Raw genomic sequence first — 23926 nt, 5'->3', positions numbered from 1 at the left:
ATGCGTGTTTAGACGCTTAGAAAAAACCAGTTCTACTTTAATTTTTAACGTATTGAGGAGGTTTTCCAGTCTAGAGGCCTAAATTTCGGGCGTTTTTTTGAGCTTGATAGAAAAATGAAAAAAAATATTTTTAGAACCTTTTTATTTCGTAGGATTGTTTGAGGTCTTTTTATTGATGTTTCAAGAACTTATAAGAATATTTTTTGAATGCAAAAAAGCAAAAATTGAAAAAGTTATGGGCCTCTGAATATTGCAATGGAAAAAATACGGGTTGAGGCGGTTGACGTCATTTCAATGCTGCTATTCATCCGAAATAGAATTATAATAAACCAATTTTCATGATCAATAAGAACGTTATTACGGCCGAAAGCAAAAAAAAAAAGTCGACAGTTAAAAAAATATCACTGTCTAAAGAAAAAGTTAATTTTTCGCTCCATTTTTTTCCGAGCTTGTGAGTTTTTAAAAATGGTAATAATAATAATTTCGTAATACCTGAGGTTCGGGATATAGACGGATATATACTGAAGGCCAATACCAAATTTGACGTCAAGAGGTTGAAAAGAACTCGAAATTTTATGTCAAACGGGTTGAAAAATGTTGTTTCGAAATAAACGCGCAGATGTAGAAGAAGATGTAGCTACACTAATGAGCAAAAAAAAAACAGAAGGATGGATTTTTTTAAGTTTCTAGATTTAACATCTTAGAGTTTTGACGATTCTGCCGCAATGCAATTAAAGGTTGAATTTTTTTTTTTTTTTTTTGAAAAACAAATTGCTCATCGTTTGATTGCCGCTATTTTTCGAATTATGTGAAATGAATAGATTTGAATGACAGCTGACCGTAGCCTATGAATTCAATGTTTTTTTTTCGGTTACTTGTTGCAGTTATCAAAGTTTTGTAAGTTTAGTTCAAAATTTACGAATTGAAAATCGATCGATAAAAAAATCCAACACAAAAACTACAGCCATTCTATACTGATGAAAATTACTCTTAAAGACTCGCGTTTTTGTGATGTGAAAAAAAAAAAAAAAATAAAGAATATCAACAAACAATAAGACCTTTTCAGGAATAACAATTGTCTCTCATTCTCTCGTTCATAGAAAGATTCTAATTATTGAAATGTATGCCTACTGCATGAGCATAATAATAATTAAACCAGCGATCTGCGCCTTTCAATTAGTCTGGCACTCGACTCCGCCTTGCTTTAAAAGACAATCGTCTTCATTGTTAGGACATAACTTGATTTTTCCAGTTGGCTCATTAAATCCGGTTCTCATCCGATGCTTACTGGTTATTTTAGAGAAATATTACGCAATCGCAGCAGAGCAACGGGTAACTAAAACGCTTGATGTCAATCGCGATCGCGCTTTTGCCAGAAATGCAAATCCACGCTGCGTGGCACTTGTACTTAGTTTATTCATCCGTTGTTACATCTGCAAGATAGAAATCATCGAGTATTTTTTATCGGTGAAAGTCGTGCGGTAAAGCGGAAAACATGACAGCTGATAAACTCGATGGCTGGAGGAATACTGAAATTTGGCGACGGAGAATCGGACACTTTGCGCCTCAGGTAGGCAATCAGGTTTACATTTGTGCATTCTTAGTTGCGTAATGAAGATATTACAGGCGAAGAGGGAACAATTTTCGTCTATTCGATCGAAGAACAGCTTTTTGTTGCTCGTGCACACAGTTTTTCAAAAATAGAAGCGCCACCAATTACAATTTTGATGATCTTAAAACTTTCAATCAATAAAATAATGCACACCAAAATTTTATGTTGAACTCATAAATATAGTATAAAACGCAATCATAATTTATTTTTTAGAATATATACATATTTTAATATCATGAATTCGACATTTTTCGGATTTTGTATTAAAATTATCGAGTTTGCGTACTTGCGTGGGATTTACGCAGCAGTTTTTTGTTCTTCAAAAATGTAAAGAAAATCTCTATCAATATTTCAATTATTCCATTCAAATATTCGATTCTTCAATTACCATTTCTGACAACACTGAATTAAAGTAACAGAAATTTGTCCTTTAAATCGAATTACTTGAATTTTCCGCTGGTGTTTAGACAAAGAAATTTTTTACCAATTTATAATATACAATATAACGTTATCACTTTGTTCAAAATTTGACAAATTTGCGTGTCAGTAATTGCCGTGCGAAATAATTGTACAAATCGGTTTTTGAGTATAACAGTTGCAGTTTTCTTCCCTTTCTCTTAATCCCCCTTGCATTTTTTCCTCACTCCTCGCACTTACAATTTTCCCTTTCTGGTTCCACATTTTTTGGCCTCGATTTCCGTCCCTCAACGCGGGTTCTTACCCCTGAAGAGTTACACTATATTTCTGTTGGTAAGTAAATGCGTGGTAAGAAGTTCTAGGTAGGAAGGCACGTCTGTAAGCCGGGTATTAACGTCACTCGCCTAGCTAGACTTTGCTGGATGCAGTTCTTCTGTTCTTCAGCAGATGTACGACCATTTGCCGTGGCAGCTGCGCAACTCTCACTCTCTCTTCCTCTCGCTCTTTCTCTCTCCCCATCATTAAACGGAGGCAGGCTCACCTCGTCCTTTACCGACGGTGAAACCTTCACTAGGAGTCTCTGCAAAAACCCCCGATTCACGTTCTCTGTATAAGGAAAGATGGGAAAAAAAAGGAAAAAACAAAAAATTTTAAATGGACAAAACGAAAAGACAAGAGAAGAAAAAAAAATAATGAACAAATATGAAACAACGAAGAGGATTCTTTTGTACTTGTTTACTGTTTTTTTCTTCCTTTCTGCTTCTTGATCTTTGAATGTTTGTTAAGGTCAAAGCAGAACCGAAAAATTAATTACCATATTGGGATAATATGTTTGGTAGAACCTCTCCGACATATTCGAAGACCTTTGCTGTACTGAAAGAATTTAGTAAGTTTTGGAAGGTGATTGCGAATGAGAGTTTCCTTAAACTTCACAGAATCGTAACCAGAAAAATGTTTAAAAACTGGAGAAATTTCTGAATATACGCACCGAAAGTCTGAGTGTGTCAGAAGCTTTTTCTGCCCACATCGATATTTTTCGAAATGATAATTTTGACGAATATTCACACATTTCTTGTTCATTGTTGTTATTATTATTATTGTTGTTGTTGTTGTTGTTGTTGTTGTTGTAGTTGTTGTTGTTACTATTATTATTATTATTTTATGAAACACTGATTGAGAATTTTATTAATTTTTTTCACTGTTTCGTCTTTGAAATCTGCGGTAACACTTCAATTTATATGGTAAATGTACTATGAAATTTGAAGTTTTTCGAAATAATGTTTCAAAGTTTTTCTTGTTCTCAGGAATGTTAGCAAAATTCTGGCCGCATAATATTGTTATTTTATGAAATACTACAGTTATAAATTTCACATGAAATAAAACGAAAACTATGTATTTAAACTGCATGTAAAGTTTATTGAATTTTTATTTACGTACAAAATTTTACCGAGAAATTAAAATTTTTTCAATATACCTGAAGATAGATTTATTTTTCACCGTTCATAAGATACTTATTGACAATCGTTAAGAATACTCGTAATCTTCTAATTTATTATTGTTCTTGTAAATACCACCTGAGATTGAAAAAAATAATTCACTTCAAAACATTTCCAATTCATTTTCGAAACCCGTTAAATTATATTTCGTCCAAGGTGTGTGCCTGAAATAAAAAGTTTCCTCAGCGCGTATCTTTTTCCGCCAGAGAAATTGTTGTTGATTATTGTTATCATCTATAAAATACTCGTTTACAATATTAGAAAAAAATTGATACTCCAGACAAAAACGAACTTCGAAAACCGATGTATCTTACAATCTATAAAAGACATTGTCGAAATTTGTCGGTTGCTGAAAAAATTTTCATATCTATACTTTCACTTTCTGCGTTTCATTCCGTAAGTCTTCTTCGTTACCTTACCGTAAGATGGGTATAATATTTACCGATAGGTATAAGGTACACGATGCGTGCCGAGAGAATGTAACTATACCTATACATATATATTATATATGTATGCAACTGTAACTGAAATGCGAGTTATACGATATTATAAATAGCCCTGTGTGGAGGGAACAAGAGAGGCTATGGGATCAGACCTCTCGTTCCAAGCCGATCCCCCCCCCCCCCCCCCCCTCCTGGTGGTCCCACTCCTCGCCGGCATTTCGCCCCACTACCGAGAGTTCTTACAACGAGAACCGGGCAGCAGGCAGAAAGAACGCCTCGTGGAGTACAAGTTTGAATCGAGTCGAACGAGCCGCGTAGTATTCTGGGTACGCGTACCGCATTCGGTTTGGGGGGAAAAACGCAGCGGCGGCCGCTGTGGTTCAGCCGTTAATCGTCATCGAAAACGGCCTCAACGGTTCGATATCGTCCAATTTCCATGGTGTCGTGTTTTGTGTGATATTCGTGTAGAAAAGTGTCGTTCTTGTCGTGTTCGAATCCGAAATTTGGAATTCACCGAGACGTGAAAGCGGTAATCGTTCATAGATTGACCGTCGATATTCGTTGTTCGATCAAGTGAATTTCTCATACTCCGAGTCTGATATATTGCTATTTTTCCTACTACATTGTAAAGAAACGATGTAAAAGAAAAACAACAAGAGACTATGAAGCGGAAAACAAACGACGCTCCCGGATGCGGTTGGAATATAAACGTCAAGTGTAGTTAATGAAATTGTGAATTTCAATGTTTACAGTTGTCGGTTTCGTTCGCAATAATTCTCGATTTAAACGAAAGCAATAAAAGGTTGATTACCAAGTTTGTAAGTCAGGAGGAGAATATCTCTGCAGATGTGAAAGGAGGATTCTTTACCATTTGGGAATATTGATACCAATTGTTCGATTTGCGTTCGATTGTTTGAATAATTAGTCCAGCGAGAGATCATACGAAGTTCCGAGTTCCGGTGGGGTCGCCGGAAGTGTATTATAAACTGAGCGGAACGTTGCGCCAACGGAAAAACGTGGGAACACTTTCAGAGCAGAGGTTTCGTGACAGCTGTTGCACGATTAATAAACTCGTTACAGGTGCTTACCGAAAGAGGTTCGGTCTTCAAAATGGCGAGTGAAACTCGCGCAAACCGAATATAAGAACGGCCACTCGAATCTGAATGTCGATCACCTGAATTTCACATTCAAAATTGATCGTTAAAAATCGTTTCTTTACCACAGACGAATATTTGAACTGTCTCGATGACAACGGAACGTCGCTTCGGGCGTTCGAATAAAACCGTTACGTGGTAGCGAGCCGAGTTATCAAATTTCGAAGGGCGGGAGCAAGCAAGGTTTTCAAATTTCGAACGTCGGTATTATCTCAAGGTGTGACATCTCGTACGGCAGAGTTGAGTCAAGTTTTCAATTGACCTAGATTTCGAACAGCGGGAGCAAGTCCAGTTTCAAAATTTCGAACGTCGGGCGCGATTCGGTTTTGAAATTTCGAACGGCGGGTGGTATTCGAATTCGAAATTTCGAACGACGGAATCGCGTCGTAAGCGAGAAGAAGCCGGCGGTGTAGCAGAGACTCTTGAGTGACGTCATCGTAAGAAAGGCAGGTTGGGTGAGCCAAGTTTGACCGTTTCCCGTTTGTCAGTACGGATAGAAGAAGCCCAGGCGGTGGGCGGCAGCCGGGAATGGCTTCGAAGCTGTGACGTTTTTCGTGAAGTTTAAAAAGAAAGAGGCCGGAAAAGGTCGACGAGGTCAAGTATCGAGGGACGGTGATCGAGAGTGAGTTTCGAATCCCCGAGGCTTGTGTTGTCGGTGAAACGGGAATCGGAGTGACAAAATTGGCTATCGGGCACTCCGATGATGAAGGCGTGAAACGGCGGTTGCAGTTTTCGCGAATTGACAACTGAGCGCGGTTGGCGTTCGATTAACGCAACCGGCCGCACCTGTGCAGCTTCGCGTCCCTGAGAAGGCTGGAAAATATATATATTCCAACACGGATCGACACGAACGTAAACGCGACTGACCGACTACCTGTTCTCGGATATTTCCCCCGACTTACTACCTGAACCAAAGGCATCGATACCATGGGGAACCATCCGTCCGCCCACCATCCGCTCGAAAGAGCCACAACCCACGCTGGAAACACTCTCCGAATATCGGTATGTAGCCGTCCAGCAACTCGAGACGAAAAACTAAGAGCTGGATTGAGCGGTGACGAATCATTCGGAAAATATTTATTCACCCCCTATGAGATAAACGCGATTACGGTATTGTACGATCCTCGGTCAACCGACATCGTTGAGCTCTTAGACAACTCCAAGTTCTTCCGATCGATCGGAGGAAACGAATTCGATGTTAGGTTTTAAAACTGGTCCTGGCTTAATTCTCTGAGAGACGGTAGAAAGCGACCCGAGGAGCCGTTTATTTGTGTACATATATGGGGAGTTCCAGGCCATTTCGACCCCGCTCATGATCCTCACTGTTTTCAATTCTGTTCTCCTATTCGACGATGCGGATAAAGAGGGTTTGCAAAATTGGTCATTTTTAGAGAAATCGATTTTCTTGCGATTGATCGATTCGCGAAATCAATTGACAACGTGGTTAATTTTAATCAATGAAATTTATGTCAGTGAGTTTTTGCGAAAAAACGAAACTTTTCAGTCTAACACTAAAGCGAAAATTAGTGGATATCTGGTTTGATAAATTTAACCAAATGAATTGTTATTGAAACATCTCCAGCGTGAGGATTTTACGGTTCGTGATCAAATCCCCTATTTTTATATCAGATTGCTCGTTTCTTTCAAATTAAATCCACACCAATTTTCATTCCGGAGTGAAAGTTTTTACCTTTCGGCAAAGAATTCGTTATATTAATTTCATTGAAATCAATTATGCGGTTAACTGTTGAATTTCGAGGACCGTGCGGTTGTTGATGGAAAGCCCATTTTCTAAATAAACTGAAACTGTGGAAATTGCATTTTTGCGATTCGCCAAGCAACGTACACTGGAGAATGAAATTGAAGATGGTGTGGATCGCGAGCAAGTCGAAATGTTTTGGAATGTTCCATATGTACACGTGTGAACGTTATAGAAAAAAAAAAAAAAAAAAAACTGAGCAGATGGGTTCTTCCATCTTCTCCACAGAACGTAAGCTTGGAAAGTTTCTCCTAACTCGCAGTTAGCGAAAACGTTATTCACGCAAATTTCTTCGTCAGGGCATCGTTGCGGTTAGGTTTCAATGACTGCGTTGCAAAACGGTACCAAAAGTGTCTGAACGTAACTGATTTTAAACCGTTTATTATTCGACCCAAGATGCGCCAGCTGTGCACGTTTCTGGAACGGAGAAATCTGCCCATGGGGTTCTTCCTATGGGATCAGCCAGGATCCGCAGCTGCGGTTAAAAATGGCTTCGTGTATACATTGAAGTTCTAAAAAAAAAACGTGAAGCTGGATGGATTCGAGATATGGAAACAAGGCTGAAGTTAGTAACTTTGACGCAACGAAAAATTACTATATTTCAAGTTTACAGTGAGTTTGAAGTAGTCAAGTTCTTGTCTTGTTACGACTCACTGAATTTTAAACATTATTGCAACTGGGACATAACGGTTTTTTCGAAACGTTAATCGTCGCAACAACGTTACTAACTTCACCCTCATATATGGAAGAGAAATTGTTGCAATGTTGACACAACGAAATATTGGTGAAAAACACTCTCCTGCAAGCTTGGAATAACTTTGAAGAATTAACGAATTTACAAAACAGTACGAATTCCAGATTAGGGTGCGAATTAATCGCGAATCTGTATCCTTCCGTGAATTATTAAATCATCTGCATTAATTACGCACTCATCATGGCTCGAGAGTTGCTGGAACCGCGTATAATTATCTAGTTTCAGTAACTTTTTTTATTTTATTTACTTTGGGCTTGGCCTCGATCGCCGCACTGACCACATATTTTGTAAACCGTGATTCACGTCCTGCACTGAACTCACAATCGATGTATAAGGAGGGGGAAGAACTTTAACTCTGTTTGTATGTTGTCATAGCTGTTATATGTGAATCGTGTCCCCACGGGAATAAGGCGGAACTAATAAACACAACGCGATCCATTTTCAAATCGAACAACCGACTCGGCCAGTCGCACACGAGTGCAGTTCAAGTTGTGTGTCTCAAATTTCTATCGGTCAAGCTTGATTAAGAACCTTTGAGATTTCACCTATTCTCACTTGTTCGAGTAACAAACGAACATACCGCAATAAAATATTCAATCTAAGTTAAAGTTAAAGCTAAGAAATCATCAGATGGAATCAAGCATCTAAAATTTCGTTCTATCAATCAGCATCGGCCGAATATTTAACCAGCTTAAATTAACCGTTCGCAGTGATTTTTTTATAGTTGACCAAGTTTTAAATTACCTTCTAGGCCAGTGTACGAAAGCTTCGATGTTATTTGCCCAATTACGAAGGATCGTATTATTTTTCTGCGCCGAAAAGGTTATTTAAAATATGTCTCTGTTTGTCGGTAATGTTCGAATTGGGAAATGACATTTGGTGAACTGATTCGTTTACTTAAATAAGAACCTAAATGAGATATTTCCTCATCTTTTGGAATTTGGTGGCTTTTCGATTCTGCTGATCCTAACTTTTCTTCACAAATAATTGCTTTCAATCCAAATCCATTGCCTGATGATTTTTTGGAATATTTTGAATCATTACAATCGCTTTTCGAAAAATTTTATCACTCAAAAATATATTTACTTTGCAAACGGAGCTTTTCGATATCAGTTCTTTGGCAAGATTGTGCGTCAAGGAATACATTTCCGACAGTGAAATTTGGCACACGTGAAAATGTACTTTTTAACTTGAATATATTGAAGTATGAATTTTTTCTAGCTTGATTGATTTCGTGGCCGACGAGGTGACCGAGCTACCTCAATAAAAAAAAAAAAACGAATTTTTCAGACGAGCATTAGTAACAATTTCCTTTGCCGACGCGACGAAAAATAATTCCAAAGTTGCGAAATAGTGACGTTTCTAAAAATGTTTCCTTACCTTAATATTATTAACTCGAACCTCATCCAAAAGACCCGAACTCAAATATTTTTTTTCGCAGTAAAATTTATGTAATACTTTCAAATTTTTTACACACAAAAGGAAGTTACAAAGTAATACGGAAAGTTTTTTTTTTTTTTTTTTTATTCACTTTTGATGGCAAATCTCGCCGGTACGTCTATTTAAATCTGACCCCCGTAATATTGCCTCTGGAGTGGAAAAAATAACGTAATTACACGTTTCCGGACAAGTATAAACACGTAACGAATTGCTCTGTCAAGCTTCCGAAAAGCTCCAATTTCGGTTCAATCATTATTCCGCGGTTCGTGTCTCAGGCATATTTCGCGTTTAATTGGCACATTGAACAATGCACGGTGAACGTGTGACGTAATCACGATGATGGAGAGTATAACGAGACGACGTGCTCTCTGCTTTGAATTTGACGCTCTCTGAGAGCAATTAGAGTTTCGATGATGAAGCCTCAGCAGAGAAGGACGAATGATCGGCGCTAATTACACAGGAGATTTGACGCAGCAGAGAAGCTAGAAAGTAAACGATAAATTCAGAAAAAAAATTCGAGTTGTAACGACCAAAATAATACATCCGACTAAACATTATTTTTACTTGACCAAAATGATTAGTCAATTTTACAGCGAGCCGAAAACATAATGTTTGGCACCACAATCCCATATCACTGAGAGAAATTTTTTAACTATTTTCATTTTTTACCATAATCGAAAAATATAGTTCTAGGTACAAAATGAAAATTAGTTTTCCAGCTGTTACCAAAAAGTCTGGTATCCGTTACTATTCTTTCTCATCACGATCACTGTTACTATATTTTCTAGCAACTGTTGCGAAAATTTAATGCTTGTGCAATAATAAATTGACGCTGAAGCCTTATTTATCTAAAACAGTAGAGTAAACCTCAGAAACTGATTTAGCGTTGCAATTACCATAAAAAGGATCGACAATAGCGAAAAATGGTTACGTTTACCTCGATTTTCGTAATTCCAACAACATTCAAACAGTTTTTATAACGATACCTGTTTTACTGAATTTTTCTAGCTGCTGTAGAAAATGAAATTTTTCTCAGCGTAGATTCTGTTCCAGTTAAGAAATCAGATCTACACAGCGAAATGTTTTTTTCAAGATTGAAAAATGACTGTTTAACGTTGTAACCGAAAAAAAATTGTCGGTCGATTTTGACTTGTGCTACGAGAATCAAGTACCGCATCAAACAACACCAAAAAAATATGCCGTTGCGAATTGATTGGCCTATTCAATGATATTAGATCACGAATAATTATTCAGTTCCGCTGATTATATACTACACAGATGCCTGGAGCCCATCCTAACAACTACTCATCTCATTTCTCTTGCGAGAAAGGATTTTTAAAGCGCCATAGAATGTATTTTGTCACTTCGACAAAATTTTTTTGTACATTTACGACACAACATATTATTTGATAGCGGTAATCAGTCAGTAGCTCTCATGATTTCGTAAATTTTACTAATCTTTATCCACCGAATAGATTTAGTGAACGAATTTATCAGAGGGTATTCAATATTTTCATAATACCATGAAAAAAGTGCTACTTCGTTAAATCGACTGAATCAAAATCGAGATTTCGTATTTAAAACTATATTTTATTCAGTTAAACTTTTTGCGATTTCGAAACATTTGTTTCGTTCATTTTGACGTTTGAAACAAAATATTGGGTTCCTGCGAGAAAATTTTCCACACAAAGCTTCGACAAATAGATTTTTTTTTTTTTTTTTTTCTTTTTCATTTTAAGCTACAATTTTTCTCCGAGTCTAAACCGAAGCTCCGATAATCAAAACATGCCTGAATATGAATTTGCGCGGTATGACTGCACTGTAATACAAAATTTCTCGATTGTTTTAAACGCAAAATGAGTCCCAAGACGATCGAATCGGTTCAGAAAACCACATTTCAAGTATTTCGAACGTTCTGATCCCAGTCTAAAGCTTTTCCTCAAATTGTCGGTAACTTAGCTTGTGGCATTCGAATCGGCTCGCATTCATTTCTGTCACATATCTCAGCGATCCGTTTCGTTTTTGGTCATCACTGTAGGTCCAACTAACATGTTGCTGTTTTTAGACTCTCCTTATTTTCTTAACTTCGGATTCACTTGGTCCAAGAACGACTAAACAACGACCTTAGTTAAAATTCACCCTCGATCGCCTCTCAGCCGTGCTTCTTAATCCCGTAGAAAACGGCCGCTTGCGTATTATTCACCCCATGGAAATAAGCTTTATTCGATTATTCCGAAACTGCACGGCTGAAAAGACGACAATTTGCATGGTGGAAGCCGGCAGCGAGTGGTTACTCACGATAATTTCATTATCGATTGAAAATGAAGCAGAAAAGAGAAAAGGAACGGTTGAAAATGTTGGGAAAAATTTCTTCGCACCGAGAAATCTTTTCGGAAACCGAACATCGATCTCGAAATTGATTGATAAATTCCAGATGACATTTGGCGAGCGAACGAATGACGGTCGACTTAACCCCATAAGTTGAAAAGGAGAGGGACGGGTTTTCTTGTGAGAAATCTCTACGAGTTCTCCGCAGTCTTTACCATACTCGTTGATTCGGTTCGAACGACTCGACCTTCTTGCAGTCCTGGTGGCTACTGGTTTCCATGTAGCCGACCGAAGCCGTAAGACAAACACATGTACAGGGTGTCCGTTTTTAAGCGAGTTTCTCAAGTATTTCGGAAAAGATAAGATTTTTAGAAGTACGTATCTCAAGTCACGACGATTCGTTGTCTCGTTCAAACCTCTAAAAACGTCGTTCGAAATATTTTTTCTACCCGCTTGCCTGTACCAATTAAAATCGGACACCCCGTATGTAAAATAAACCCGCAGCCAAACTGGATAGCGTTATTATCGCGAGAAAAAAGTCCCTCTCCCCCTCATGTTGTCGGATATTTGAAGATCAGGTTCTCGGATATGAAGGCTGATCGTCGCTTTGAGCGAACCAAGTTTGTTCGATATTTTCATCGATTCTATGTTCGTTTAGCTTACGTTCCGTGCGATACTCGTTTAAAGTAGGTATTATAGTCCAGTGTAGAGAACTGTCAACGAAGAATTAGGTTCGGCTTAGTTTCAGTACAGGCATATCGAACTCAAGGATAATCCTGCGCAACCTGTACGTCGGATAGGTATAATAATTCCTACCTTGCTGTATACACGCGGTATATACTTTCGTACATATACATACGCGAATGCCAAAGCGAGTCGGTAGAGTAACCGGTTGGTTAGGCCGTTGAAGAATGCTCGTGCTTTTTATACTCATCCACACGGCGTCTAACATTGCTGAAACATTGCAGATATTCAACGTTGCAACGTTTGAAAAATTTTAGTTCACATTGCAGCAACGCAAATGTACGAGTTTAAGGGGGTATTCTAGTGTAGAGGCATGAATTTGAGGTGTTTTTTGAAGTGCTATAAACAAAAAACAAAAAATATTTTTACCATCCATTTTTTTATCAGGCGTTTATTATTATTTCACGATTACAAAAAAAAAAAAAAAACAAGTCAAAAAATACAAAATTGAAAGTGCTATGAGTTGTTGAAGTGGGGGGTACAAAAAAAATGGCGCGCCAATGTTGTCACGATTGCAAGCATTTTCAAAATCAGAAAAAAAAAAAAAAAGATTATTAATCTACATAAATGCAGCTATCGTACTAACTAAAAAAAAGTCGAAAAAAAATTTTTTTTGCCAAATTACGGCTGTCCGAAAAAATAATACGTTTTTTTTGACTTTTTTGGACGTTTCTGAATTTTTTAAAAATAGTAAAAATTATTATTTCGTTATAATAATAGTTCGTGCGATAGAGACATGTATTGAGAAGATTCTCACCAAATTTCAAGTAAATCGGTTCAATAGAACTTGAGAAATCATGTCAACCGTTTTGAAAAATGTAGTTTTGAGAAAAATGCGTTTCAAGTTTCGAGTAAAATTCGTTCCAGCCGAGCCAGTATTGAAGACGTGTCACTAAAATAGCTATATCTCTGAAAATAATTGAAATTTTGACTTGTCCTTTTAAGGACACATTCTTGAAAGGTTAAGCTTTGAAAATGATATTTTTTCAGCTACGTCGCGCGATATTGGCGAAGCATCGCAGAAACGTTACTTTGCGACGTTGGAAACATTTTTATGTATACACTGTAGGAAACCATTTTTCCGTACAAAGTTTGATGCGGGGTTGAAAATTTTTTAACGAATAAGTAATGCATTAACCATTACTTTTTCAATTCATAATTGAAATAATTTCCATTAAAACATGAAATTTAACGATGTAGTGAAAATAATTTCCATTGAAACATTAAATTTAATGTTTTAATGAAAACACTAATGCAGTTAAAGAAGTAATGCATTATTTGCAACCCTGAAAAGAGCCGATTCGGATTCAACTTGGAACTGCTGGAAAAGCTTTATCAAAATAAATAGCTCTTACATGGCAACAAAACAAAAAACATCTTGGTAAAATGCCCTCCCAGTTTCCCTCAACATTTCCCTTCTTTTTTCTTCGTTCTACTTCTATGGTAATAATTTAATGGAAATATTTTCCATTAAATATAATGATGTAGTGGACAAAATTCTCATTAAAACATTAAATTTAATAATTGAATGGAAAAAATTTACATATTTTGAATATGTACTTACACTGCAGCAGCGTAACTCTGCGAGGTTTCGAACACATCAGCTTCGTTTCGCAGTGTTATAGAAAAATTTCAGAACCGTTACTTTTCCAAATTTGAAATATTGCCGAAACACCGCAGAAACGAAAATTTGCAGAGTTTGTAATATTTATGACGCATACTGATTGTGAGTGGTCGCATGAAACTGAAATGTTTCAGCTAAAACTGAAGTACAGAAATATTACAGCACGTTGTTTTCGTAATGTATTCGAAGTTTGTTCGAATGAAAATTCGAGCAATCGATACCGCGCGAGATTTCTTTTCAGGCAACTTTGGTTATAACTTTGAAGAAAACTTTCGCACGCACTTAAAATATTTGTATTACACCGAGTTAAATCTTTACAAATTCAAGCACACCAATTCTTTCGTAAGATGAAACTTACAGATCATCCGTAAGCGGAATGAATTCCGCCGGTCAACCCGAACCGTGAGACAATGCCGTATAGATTATGGGCCGAACGCACCATATCTTAATCGAAAACATTACTAACCATACTGCAAGCATCGTCACGCTCGGTCGCAACGGTGCAGTGAAAGGATTAGAAGGCTCACCTTTCGCGTTATAATACATAGTGTAGTTCTCACTAGGCACAAGCGGTTACTATTTACCATAACTCACTTACTTTGCAAAAGATTATTCAAGCGAGAAGCAAGGAACATTGCTCACTTTGTTCCGATATTCCGCATATCATCGGTACAATGTTGAATTGGAAATCTAAAATCATCGACAAATTTCTCGTCTTCGAACTTGGGGGAAAAAGTGTGGGTGAAACATGAAACCTTGTAAAGTTCTCATCGAGTTCATCAGGCTCGAATATGTCGAACAACGAGGATAAAACGGAAAAAAAAAGAAGAAACAAAAAAAAAACGACAACGAGACTTGTTCGAAATTTGAATGCGTGGTCACGTGGTCACGATTTTCGTGTACGAGTATTTGATATTTTTAACGTTACACCGAAACATCGTGTAACCAAGGATCTCGAAGTGCGACGACAAGTCTTGATTAAGGGGGTATTCTAGTGTAGAGGCATGAATTTGAGGTGTTTTTTGAAGTGCTATAAACAAAAAACAAAAAATATTTTTACCATCCATTTTTTTATCAGGCGTTTATTATTATTTCACGATTACAAAAAAAAAAAAACAAGTCAAAAAATACAAAATTGAAAGTGCTATGAGTTGTTGAAGTGGGGGGTACAAAAAAAATGGCGCGCCAATGTTGTCACGATTGCAAGCATTTTCAAAATCAGAAAAAAAAAAGATTATTAATCTACATAAATGCAGCTATCGTACTAACTAAAAAAAAGTCGAAAAAAAATTTTTTTTTACCAAATTACGGCTGTCCGAAAAAATAATACGTTTTTTTTGACTTTTTTGGACGTTTCTGAATTTTTTAAAAATAGTAAAAATTATTATTTCGTTATAATAATAGTTCGTGCGATAGAGACATGTATTGAGAAGATTCTCACCAAATTTCAAGTAAATCGGTTCAATAGAACTTGAGAAATCATGTCAACCGTTTTGAAAAATGTAGTTTTGAGAAAAACGCGTTTAAAGTTTCGAGTAAAATTCGTTCCAGCCGCGCCAGTATTGAAGACGTGTCACTAAAATAGCTATATCTCTGAAAATAATTGAAATTTTGACTTGTCCTTTTAAGGACACATTCTTGAAAGGTTAAGCTTTGAAAATATAAAAAAAAAAAAATCGATTTTTTCAAATTTCTACACTAGAATACCCCCTTAAAAAGCTCCAAAGAATGAAAATCGCGGACGAGTTTTCGTTCGTTATTCACGATCGAAATTCGATTCGAATACGGCGATGCGAAGATATTCGTAGTTTTTGCTGACTTCGCACGGGTTTCGTTTATGCATTTATTCACGTATCATACGCGCACACGACGTACACAGTGACGCACGGCGTACGTAAGCATGAATTATAGTATGTATCCTTGGTTTCGGTGGCGGTCGTCGAACCCCACCTGGTTCGTCGTTTGACCCGCGGGAGGAACTCTACGGGTCTCTTTTATGTGCGACGACTAGAGGAGGGGCCCGAGGGTGAATGCAATGGGCAGACCGTAGTTTACACCAAAGCCAAAGTAGACGGTAGCCATTTTTGTCTGTAAGTCTCCACCTGGCGCCGGTGTACGACACATTGGAAACCATGTGAAACTCCTGAATTTTGATCTATCAAGCTGGAACGAGAACTCAAACATTTCGCATACGTTATTCGCGAGCGACGAAAATCTGTTGAGAGATACAGAAATTGAAAATACTGAAATTGTAAAGAAAATATTAATTCGTCGACGTAACTACGGTATGATGTTCATTTTCATTTTTTACCTCGAACTCCAGTTCCTCGGTTATGGTAAATAATGATAATCCCAGTAAGGGTCTGCGAGAAAATTTTTTTCACGTTTCAAACTCTTTAGACTCGTATCGTTTCACGTAAAATCAGTCGTTTTATACGCTTGGTACAAACTCAAGATTCGCTACCAAATTTTCCTGAGTGTACTTAGCTGTTGTTCGGACGTCAAGAGGCAATAATTTGAATCGCTCGTTATCTGCAAAGTTATCGCTCCTGATACGGATGATCGAAGCTGCTACTGCTCTTCCTCTTAAAGAAACCAGACCACCTTCTCTCTAATTCTGTGTATAAAACGGGGTCTGCGTCATGTTACTGAGATTATGCAGACGCTTTGCTTGACTTAACGTCGGTGAATCATTAAAGCCTGCACTTAGGTTCTTTGATATTTTCGAAGCACAGGTCACTGCACTTTTCTTCGTCATATCTTCGTTTCACCTATTATTATCAGTTTTCTGTCCTCGTGGTTGAAAGCAGATTCGACCAACGGAAGCCTTGTGCGCAAATTTCATCACTTGTTTCATTGAAATCGTGATACAAGTGATGGATCGCGGTATGTTTGGGTTGCGTAATATTTTTACGTCCATTTTCGCGTGCCTTGACACATCGATCGTGGAAGAGTAAAACGAGCAAACATTTTAACATGCGATATACGGATTATAGGAAAAAATGATTGCTCCAATCTGACGTGAAAAAACACTCGTAGGATGAAAAAATTCACGGTGGAAACTGTGGAACATTTCGTAAGTGTAAATCGAAAAGTCCGTCCGTGATTGAGAAATTATCTTCATACTTTAAAAACAATGGTTAGCTAATTTTTTTTTTTTTTTTTTGAAACAACTAGAAACTAATTATGAGGTTATATCACCATTACTATCTAACCGAAAAACATTAGTTTCTCATCATCCGCGATGCCGTTTCAGTGTAAACATCAGTGATACAAGTGACAGAGCTCAATGATTTTGGATCAGATAGTAAAGGCCAACATAACCTTGAAATTGATGTTCAACTGTTTCAACGATTAAAACTTGATGTCAATTACTTTCACAGGATGGAAATAACTCTGTAAACATGAAAGAACTGTTCGAAAAACTAATTTGATAATCTAAAAGTAATGGTTATTGAATTTTTGTTTTTTGAAACGCCTAGAAACCAACGATGAGATTATGTCACCTCTACCACCTAACCGAAAACATTAGTTTTTAAATATCGGCGTTGTCGTTTCTCTGTAGACATTAGTGATTTAAGAGCTCAATGTTTTTGGATTTCATACTAAAGGCCAACACAATTTTGCCATTGATTTTCAACTGTTTCAGCGATAAAAACTCGTTGATAATTATTCTCAGAGAATAGAAACAATTTTGCAAACATGAAAGAGCTGTTTTCGATTACTTCTGTAAAATATTACGTGGTTATCTCTGGAAACTTTCTATCCAATGAACGTTCAATTATAATCCTAGAAATCGGACGATTTTTTTCAGTCCATGCATAGACTGGATCAATCATTTCATGTCACGTTTTGTTGTATTGCGGATGATCGAGCTTAGGCAACGCGGAAAATGGACTTAGTAGTATATTGTGTGAAAAAGAACGAAAGTTGGCGATTGGACGGGTGTGACGTTTGCGCTTGAGCGAAGCGAGGGCTGCAATACTTTTCTCCCTAGGGAGAAAATTGATCTCCCTAGGGAGGAAAGTGAAGCGATTGTGAACTGCGCATGCGCGAACCTGTCATTGTAACACTGAGATGAAATTGGCTACTTTCGCCCCGGTAAACTGCTGCGCAAAGCGCTAATTTACATGCACGTGTGATAAAAATATATTACCACAACCAAAAACATTCAGCTGTAGGACAGTTGTTCACCCTGGCATCATCGTTTCACTGTGACCAGCGATGCTATTTTAGAAAGACGATCTTCGTGCGGGAAGAAAATGCTCCGCGGCTAATCACGAATTCAAATCACTTTCTTTCAAGGACTTGCGGTTGTTCGTAGAACATGGCTTGTAAGAATAAGCTGCGGTCTGATATATCGCGCCGGATCAGTATGCGTAATAACGCTTTCCGCCGCTGTTACGACAACCGGAAGTCGCGTCTTTGACGAGCTTCAGACCGGCTAAGAGATAAGTGTCGTCGTTTTAATCCTGCAGGCTTGAGGGCTTCTGTGTACGTAGCCATTGGTCTGCACAATTTTATAATATTTCGCTTGCCGATTCCGTTACGTTACTTGACAATCGGACTCGACTTTCCTGAAATCGTTTCGCTTTGTGTCGTAAGTCGTTAACGTTAATCATTACCTCGAAGGAATCCTAATCCAACCGCCTTGCTTCGGTGTATTTACCTTGACCGGCATGACGTCGAGTTCGGGTAACGTGACCCATGGTTACACCTGGAAGAAACGGTTGTTCATCTTTTATCGAAGCGAGGTGACACCCTCGATTTTTAATTACGAAACTTTGCAAGATTGTAAAGTAGGAGAAAATATCTGACAAGGATTTTTTTTTTGTTTCTGCACTGAGAAAAATTTCATTTGTTATAGTAACTAAAACGGATATCGTTAAAAAAACCGTTTGAATATTGTTCGAATTACGAAAATCGAGGTACGCGTAACCATTTTGCGCTATCGTCGATCCTTTTTTGGCAATTGCAACGTAAAATCAGTTTGTGAGGTTTACTGTACATTTTTAGTTAAATAAGGCTTTAACGTCAATTTATTGTTGCACAAGCATTAAATTTTCGCAATAGTTACAAGAAAATATAGTAACAGTGATCGTTATGAGAAAGAATAGTAACGGATACTAGACTTTCTGGCAACAGCTAGAAAACTAATTTTCATTTTGTACTTAGAACTATATTTTTCGATTGTGATATAAAATGAAAATAGTTAAGGACTTTGCGGTAACCGGAACTGAAAATTTCTCTCAGTGATGCAGAATTTCATCTTGAGAGCGTGGAATCAGTCCCTCAAAATGTCATAATTGTTTTGGTTTTCTCTATTTCACGCGCATCCAAAGGGCAATGACCCAAAGATATTTTAACGCAACTGACATAATTATCCGAATTTCTGAAGTCTCAGAATGAAAGTCGATTTGAATTTACTGAAAAACGGTATCAGGACGGAATTGGGAGTGCTGAATTTAGATCTGAAATCGAAATATTGGTTGACTGTAAAAATCGCTACAAACTCCACGATTTTCATTCGTACTGATTTTGACAATGTCGACCTGCCATTTCGGATCCGCAATTTTGTTTTCTAAAATTCCTAATTCTTATTTGAAATCAAGGATTCCGAAGAATTGAAACCGTCTTCTATACAGCCAATGTTCCACTCAGAGTTCACCAATGGGAACAATTTTTTAATTTTGATCTCACATTCGATATCACCAATATCGAAACCGCCGAGAAAATTTCGATTTCGAATCCGAAATGAAAATTTGGAAAGTCGAAATGTCGAACCCAAATTGAGTTACCGATTGAAAATTTGTGAAAATAAACAGAGAGCCAAAAAAATCGACAGTTTCAGCAGTTTATTTCACCCTGTCGTGATCGCATTATCCTAAGATAAAAAAAAAAAAAAAACAAAAATCCGTCGAATCTTTTCACCCAGATCTTACAAACCTGTAAAGTTTAGCTTGCGAGTGTCTCGGGTGGCGTTGCGATGACGCTACAGGCTTAACCTTGTCGCCGCGTGAAAGGCGGAGTCGGAAGAATGCAGATTGGCATTTGCACGTACATACTGACAATGAGGGAAAAAATGCAGGCACGTTATGCGCAATGACAACAGTGCCTGCTTGACGGATAATGATGCCAACCTCGTAACAATTTCGCACAGCGAGTACGTTATTCAACGCCGCACTTCGGCCTATCTGGGATGCTCACTTCTGAAAAGGAGAGATCTCGAGTCGAGTGCCAAGAACCCGGTGAAGTATGCAAAATTTTTTAAATCCGTCTTAACCGGTTTCGACCACATGGAAAGACGGGTTTTTTTGTTTAGCAAACGCTGCGTTGGTCGAGCTCCGCAAAACATTAACCCTTGCAGTCACAGTGAGATACTCAGCGTTCCACCTCAAAAATTTCCATTAACTAGCCCTTATCACAGTTTATTTAAAACTTCAAGTGATCTTTGTAACTTTGTATAACCCAAAAAACCTCCAAGTAACAAGTTTCGGTCAGAAACATCGTATTTTTACAGTTTTTTCGATTTTACATCCGCCATATTGGATCCGCAATCTTGGATTTACGAATTATCAAATTCTGACGTCGGATTCGTGATCGGCCATCCCAAAAACCCCCTAGTAACGAAATTCAGTCCAAAATATGTATTGAATTGAAAAATGTGTGAACGAAAGGGTTAAATGGCTATCGCTTCAACAACTCGTGAGAATTTTTAGCCGCTAAGTTTTTCTATCAATATGATTTATAGCGATGCGATATCAACATCGAAACCAAACATCAGACCAGAACTGAACTTCTTTAATACTTTTTGCACTTGAGAGGAAAAACATGTTTTCGCTAAATTCGAATTGCGCTCATTCAACCCAATTCCATTAGCTTATGCGTAAAGTATATTCAGCTGGGCTTATTCAATATTGAAAATACTGTGCAAATAACATCTTTTTAGCCAATTCAAACGTAACGATGAAAGAGTTTTGCTATTGCAAAAAGTGATTATATTAACGATTGTTGAGCCGAACCATCTGAATCAAATTTAGGAAAAGGAAATACTATTTTATAATACTGAACATGAACTAAACGACAATATTTACTACTATGTAATGGAAATAAATCTAAGAATAACCGAATAACATATAAAGCTAAGATATCAACAATTTGAGAGAATGTTCGAAATGACGAAACTTGATGTTTTATCATCCGCTTCTAGTGCTTTTGTGATCATTTTCTTCGCCGACCCCCCGGCAAATTATTCAAAAAATGTGAAGGCTGTTTCCATTTTCCTAACTCATCATCAATTTGAGATGAAAACTCGTCAAAACTTTCTGGAAGAGAGCTTTATTTCTTATGAAAAATAGAAAATTACAACAAATGGCATTTAAAATTTATTATGCGAAGTTGACCACGCGTTTTGCACTTCTGCATCTTCTTTTCCCGGCCAACTTCATGTCTGTGAAACCGAAATGACCATCTTGAATGTCACGCGGTGATAACAACAGTAAATATCATGTGGATTTGATCTGATTTTTTAATCGTCAGGCGGAAATAAAGTCCCACAGAAGTTCACATTATAACAAATAATGTTTATTAACGAGTGGGAGAATCTTACATTTCTTTACATTGAGCGTCTCAACACGAATTGACGCCGGTTGGAATCGGCCATAGAAGGTTTTTTAATTAGAGTGGACGTTTCACACGCATATGTGTCTACCTTGTTCATCGGACCTTAGCCTAACTACTTTGCATTCAGGTGACAACACGTAGCTGATGTGTTTTTCAACTTCTCAGAGATGGTATTTTCTAGAGAAGCTGACGTGTTTCGTTCTGGGAGCTCGTCAGCAGTGTCTCTGATACTTTCTCGTTTACCCGTTTCTAAGTTCGCCGGACCGATTACCGTTAAAAATAACTCACCTCCTCTGTGAAGAGCAGCGTAAGAGAATCAGCAGCTGCAGCGGAAATACTTGAAGTAAATAGCGTAATGCAAGCTTTACGTGAAAGGTTCACGTTTTTTTTTTTTTTTATTTATTCATCTTCGTCGGTAACGGAGAAAACTGTGAATAGAAAATCCGTGAGACAATGAAATCGAGCTGACGGATTCGACGAGAAGAGAAATTCGGACTTTGAGTCATTGTTTATCTCTGCATGAGTCGGTCGACAAGTCAGTGAAGAATCACCGTAACCTTTTTTTTTCCTTTTCATCTTCGTCGGTAACGGAGAAAACTACGAAAAAGAAATCTGTGAGCCAATGAAATTGAGTTGACGGATTCGACGGGAAGAGAAATTCGGACTTTGAGTCATTGTTCATCTCTGCACGAGTCGATTGACAAGTCAGTGGAATCGCCTTGACGGTTTTTTTTTTTTTTATCTTCGTCGATAACGGAGAAAACTGTGAAAAAAAATCTGTGAGACAATCAAATCGAGCTGACGGAGTCAACGGGAAGAGAAATTCGGACTTTGGCTCATTGTTCATCTCTACATGAGACGGTTGACAAGTCAGTGAATCACCGAACTCTGGATTACTCATATTTTCGAAGTACCTCTTTTCTTTATTCCGTATTATAGTCGTGAAATTCATCAGCATTATCACAGAGTGGAAATTTGTTTGGTTAATTTAGGATGACAATCATCGATAGTTCGATGATCGATAACGAAATCTTACGTGTATTTCATTAGTTCATTTCGATTCCGCGATGTTATTCACCGAGTGTTCAATAATTTTGCATAATTCACAATTGAGGCTGTCGATGTTTTTCATCGGCAGTCTGTAAGGGAGCTAATAATTATTCTGAAACAATTTATATTGTCCTCATCCAAGAGCATGTAAAAATTGATAATCATTCTTTTCTTTTCAACCTCCCTAAATTATTGAGAAAAAAAATGCATCGAAATGAGTTTGTTGTTTAAAATAATCTGACGGTATTTTCTTTTTTCTATGACAACAATGTATCATCGTTCAATTTTGAAAATCAGTAATTGCTAGTGAAATTTGTATTATTTTTTACTGAGTGTGAAAATTAATGCCAGATCAAATTCGAATTGTCAGAAATGATTCGGCAACTCTTTTCTCTGGTCATGAGAACGCGGATGATAAATTTAAATTTCCAGCGAGTAGCTGGATCGCGATATTGGGATTTTTAATTGGAATACTCGCATCACGTGGCATCGGGTGCTTTTTTATACTCCACACACTGCACGTGTGCGATTGAGTGACTGTGTTAAATGCTCTGTAAATAGACTAATCCGATCGCATCGAGTGTCCGCCACGTTTCGGCCATTAACGGCCATATTATTGTTGTGATTAAGATTCTATAGGCTCTGTTTATTCGGGCGAAAAAAATCCTCAGAACGTGCTTTTTTTAACGGGTGCATTATTGTTATCTTAGGCTCCATGAAAAGATAATTTCCCGTATTTATTTACACCCCGTATTAATTTTGGCACTTAGGTTCGTCGATTTCTCTCACAAAAGAAAAAAAAGAAAAAAAATTAAAGAAAACACTCTGTGATCCCGTGATCCGATTGGGTAGGGGTAAAAAACTAGAACGGTCATGGAATAGAAGGCTCGCAACATTGAACGTTCGACACCGTGCGAAAATTCAATTTATAGATTTTCGAAATGTAGGAACTCGAAGTACTTACAGAAGAGTTCAAATGCATGGTGATAAAAATATTCGAAAGCCAAAATATATTTTCCACGGTTTTTTGTATTTCTATATTTATTCTGATTCGTTCTGTATATAGTTTTAATTCAGTAAATCCGGCGATAAAAAAAGGAAAATCCATGTATTTTGGGTAAGCAGCGATTTTGTTTTTTATCTAGTAAAAGGGGTGTACACTGAGAGAAATTTTTAGTTCTGGTTATCGCTCAGTTCTTAACTATTTTCATTTTTTACCACAATCGAAAAATGTAGTTCTAGGTACAAAATGAAAATTAGTTTTCTAGCTGTTACCAAAAAGTCTGGTATACGTTACTATTCTTTCTTTTAACGATACCTGTTTTACTGAATTTTTCTAGTCACTATAAAAAATGAAATTTTTAACGATTCATGCTGAGGAAAAACTATTACTCCGACGTTTTGGAATTATCCGAAATTCGGTAAACCGTGATAAAACAAAACACAGTCTTGTATCGAAATCTCACTTCCTTAAAAATCATT

The 23926-nt window shown here is 37.3% G+C and overlaps 1 protein-coding gene across 3 annotated transcripts in view; it reads left to right on the top strand.

The window, feature by feature from the left end:
• Positions 1-23926, top strand: part of LOC107223626 (protein numb) — a 95635-nt gene that overhangs the window by 47796 nt on the left and 23913 nt on the right. Inside the window, exon 1 of one of the 3 annotated variants that reach the window (XM_015663363.2) lies at positions 4251-6124. The exons of the other annotated variants lie outside the window; for them this stretch is intronic. Coding sequence (XP_015518849.1) covers positions 6050-6124 — 75 coding nt within the window. The 5' untranslated portion in view covers positions 4251-6049. Of the gene's footprint in view, positions 1-4250; positions 6125-23926 lie in introns of those variants that run through there. 3 annotated transcript variants of the gene reach the window in all.

The sequence above is a fragment of the Neodiprion lecontei genome, chromosome 2 (assembly GCF_021901455.1).
Source record: "Neodiprion lecontei isolate iyNeoLeco1 chromosome 2, iyNeoLeco1.1, whole genome shotgun sequence".
NCBI classification, from domain to species: Eukaryota; Metazoa; Arthropoda; class Insecta; order Hymenoptera; family Diprionidae; genus Neodiprion; species Neodiprion lecontei.
This window is presented reverse-complemented; position numbering and strand designations above follow the sequence as displayed.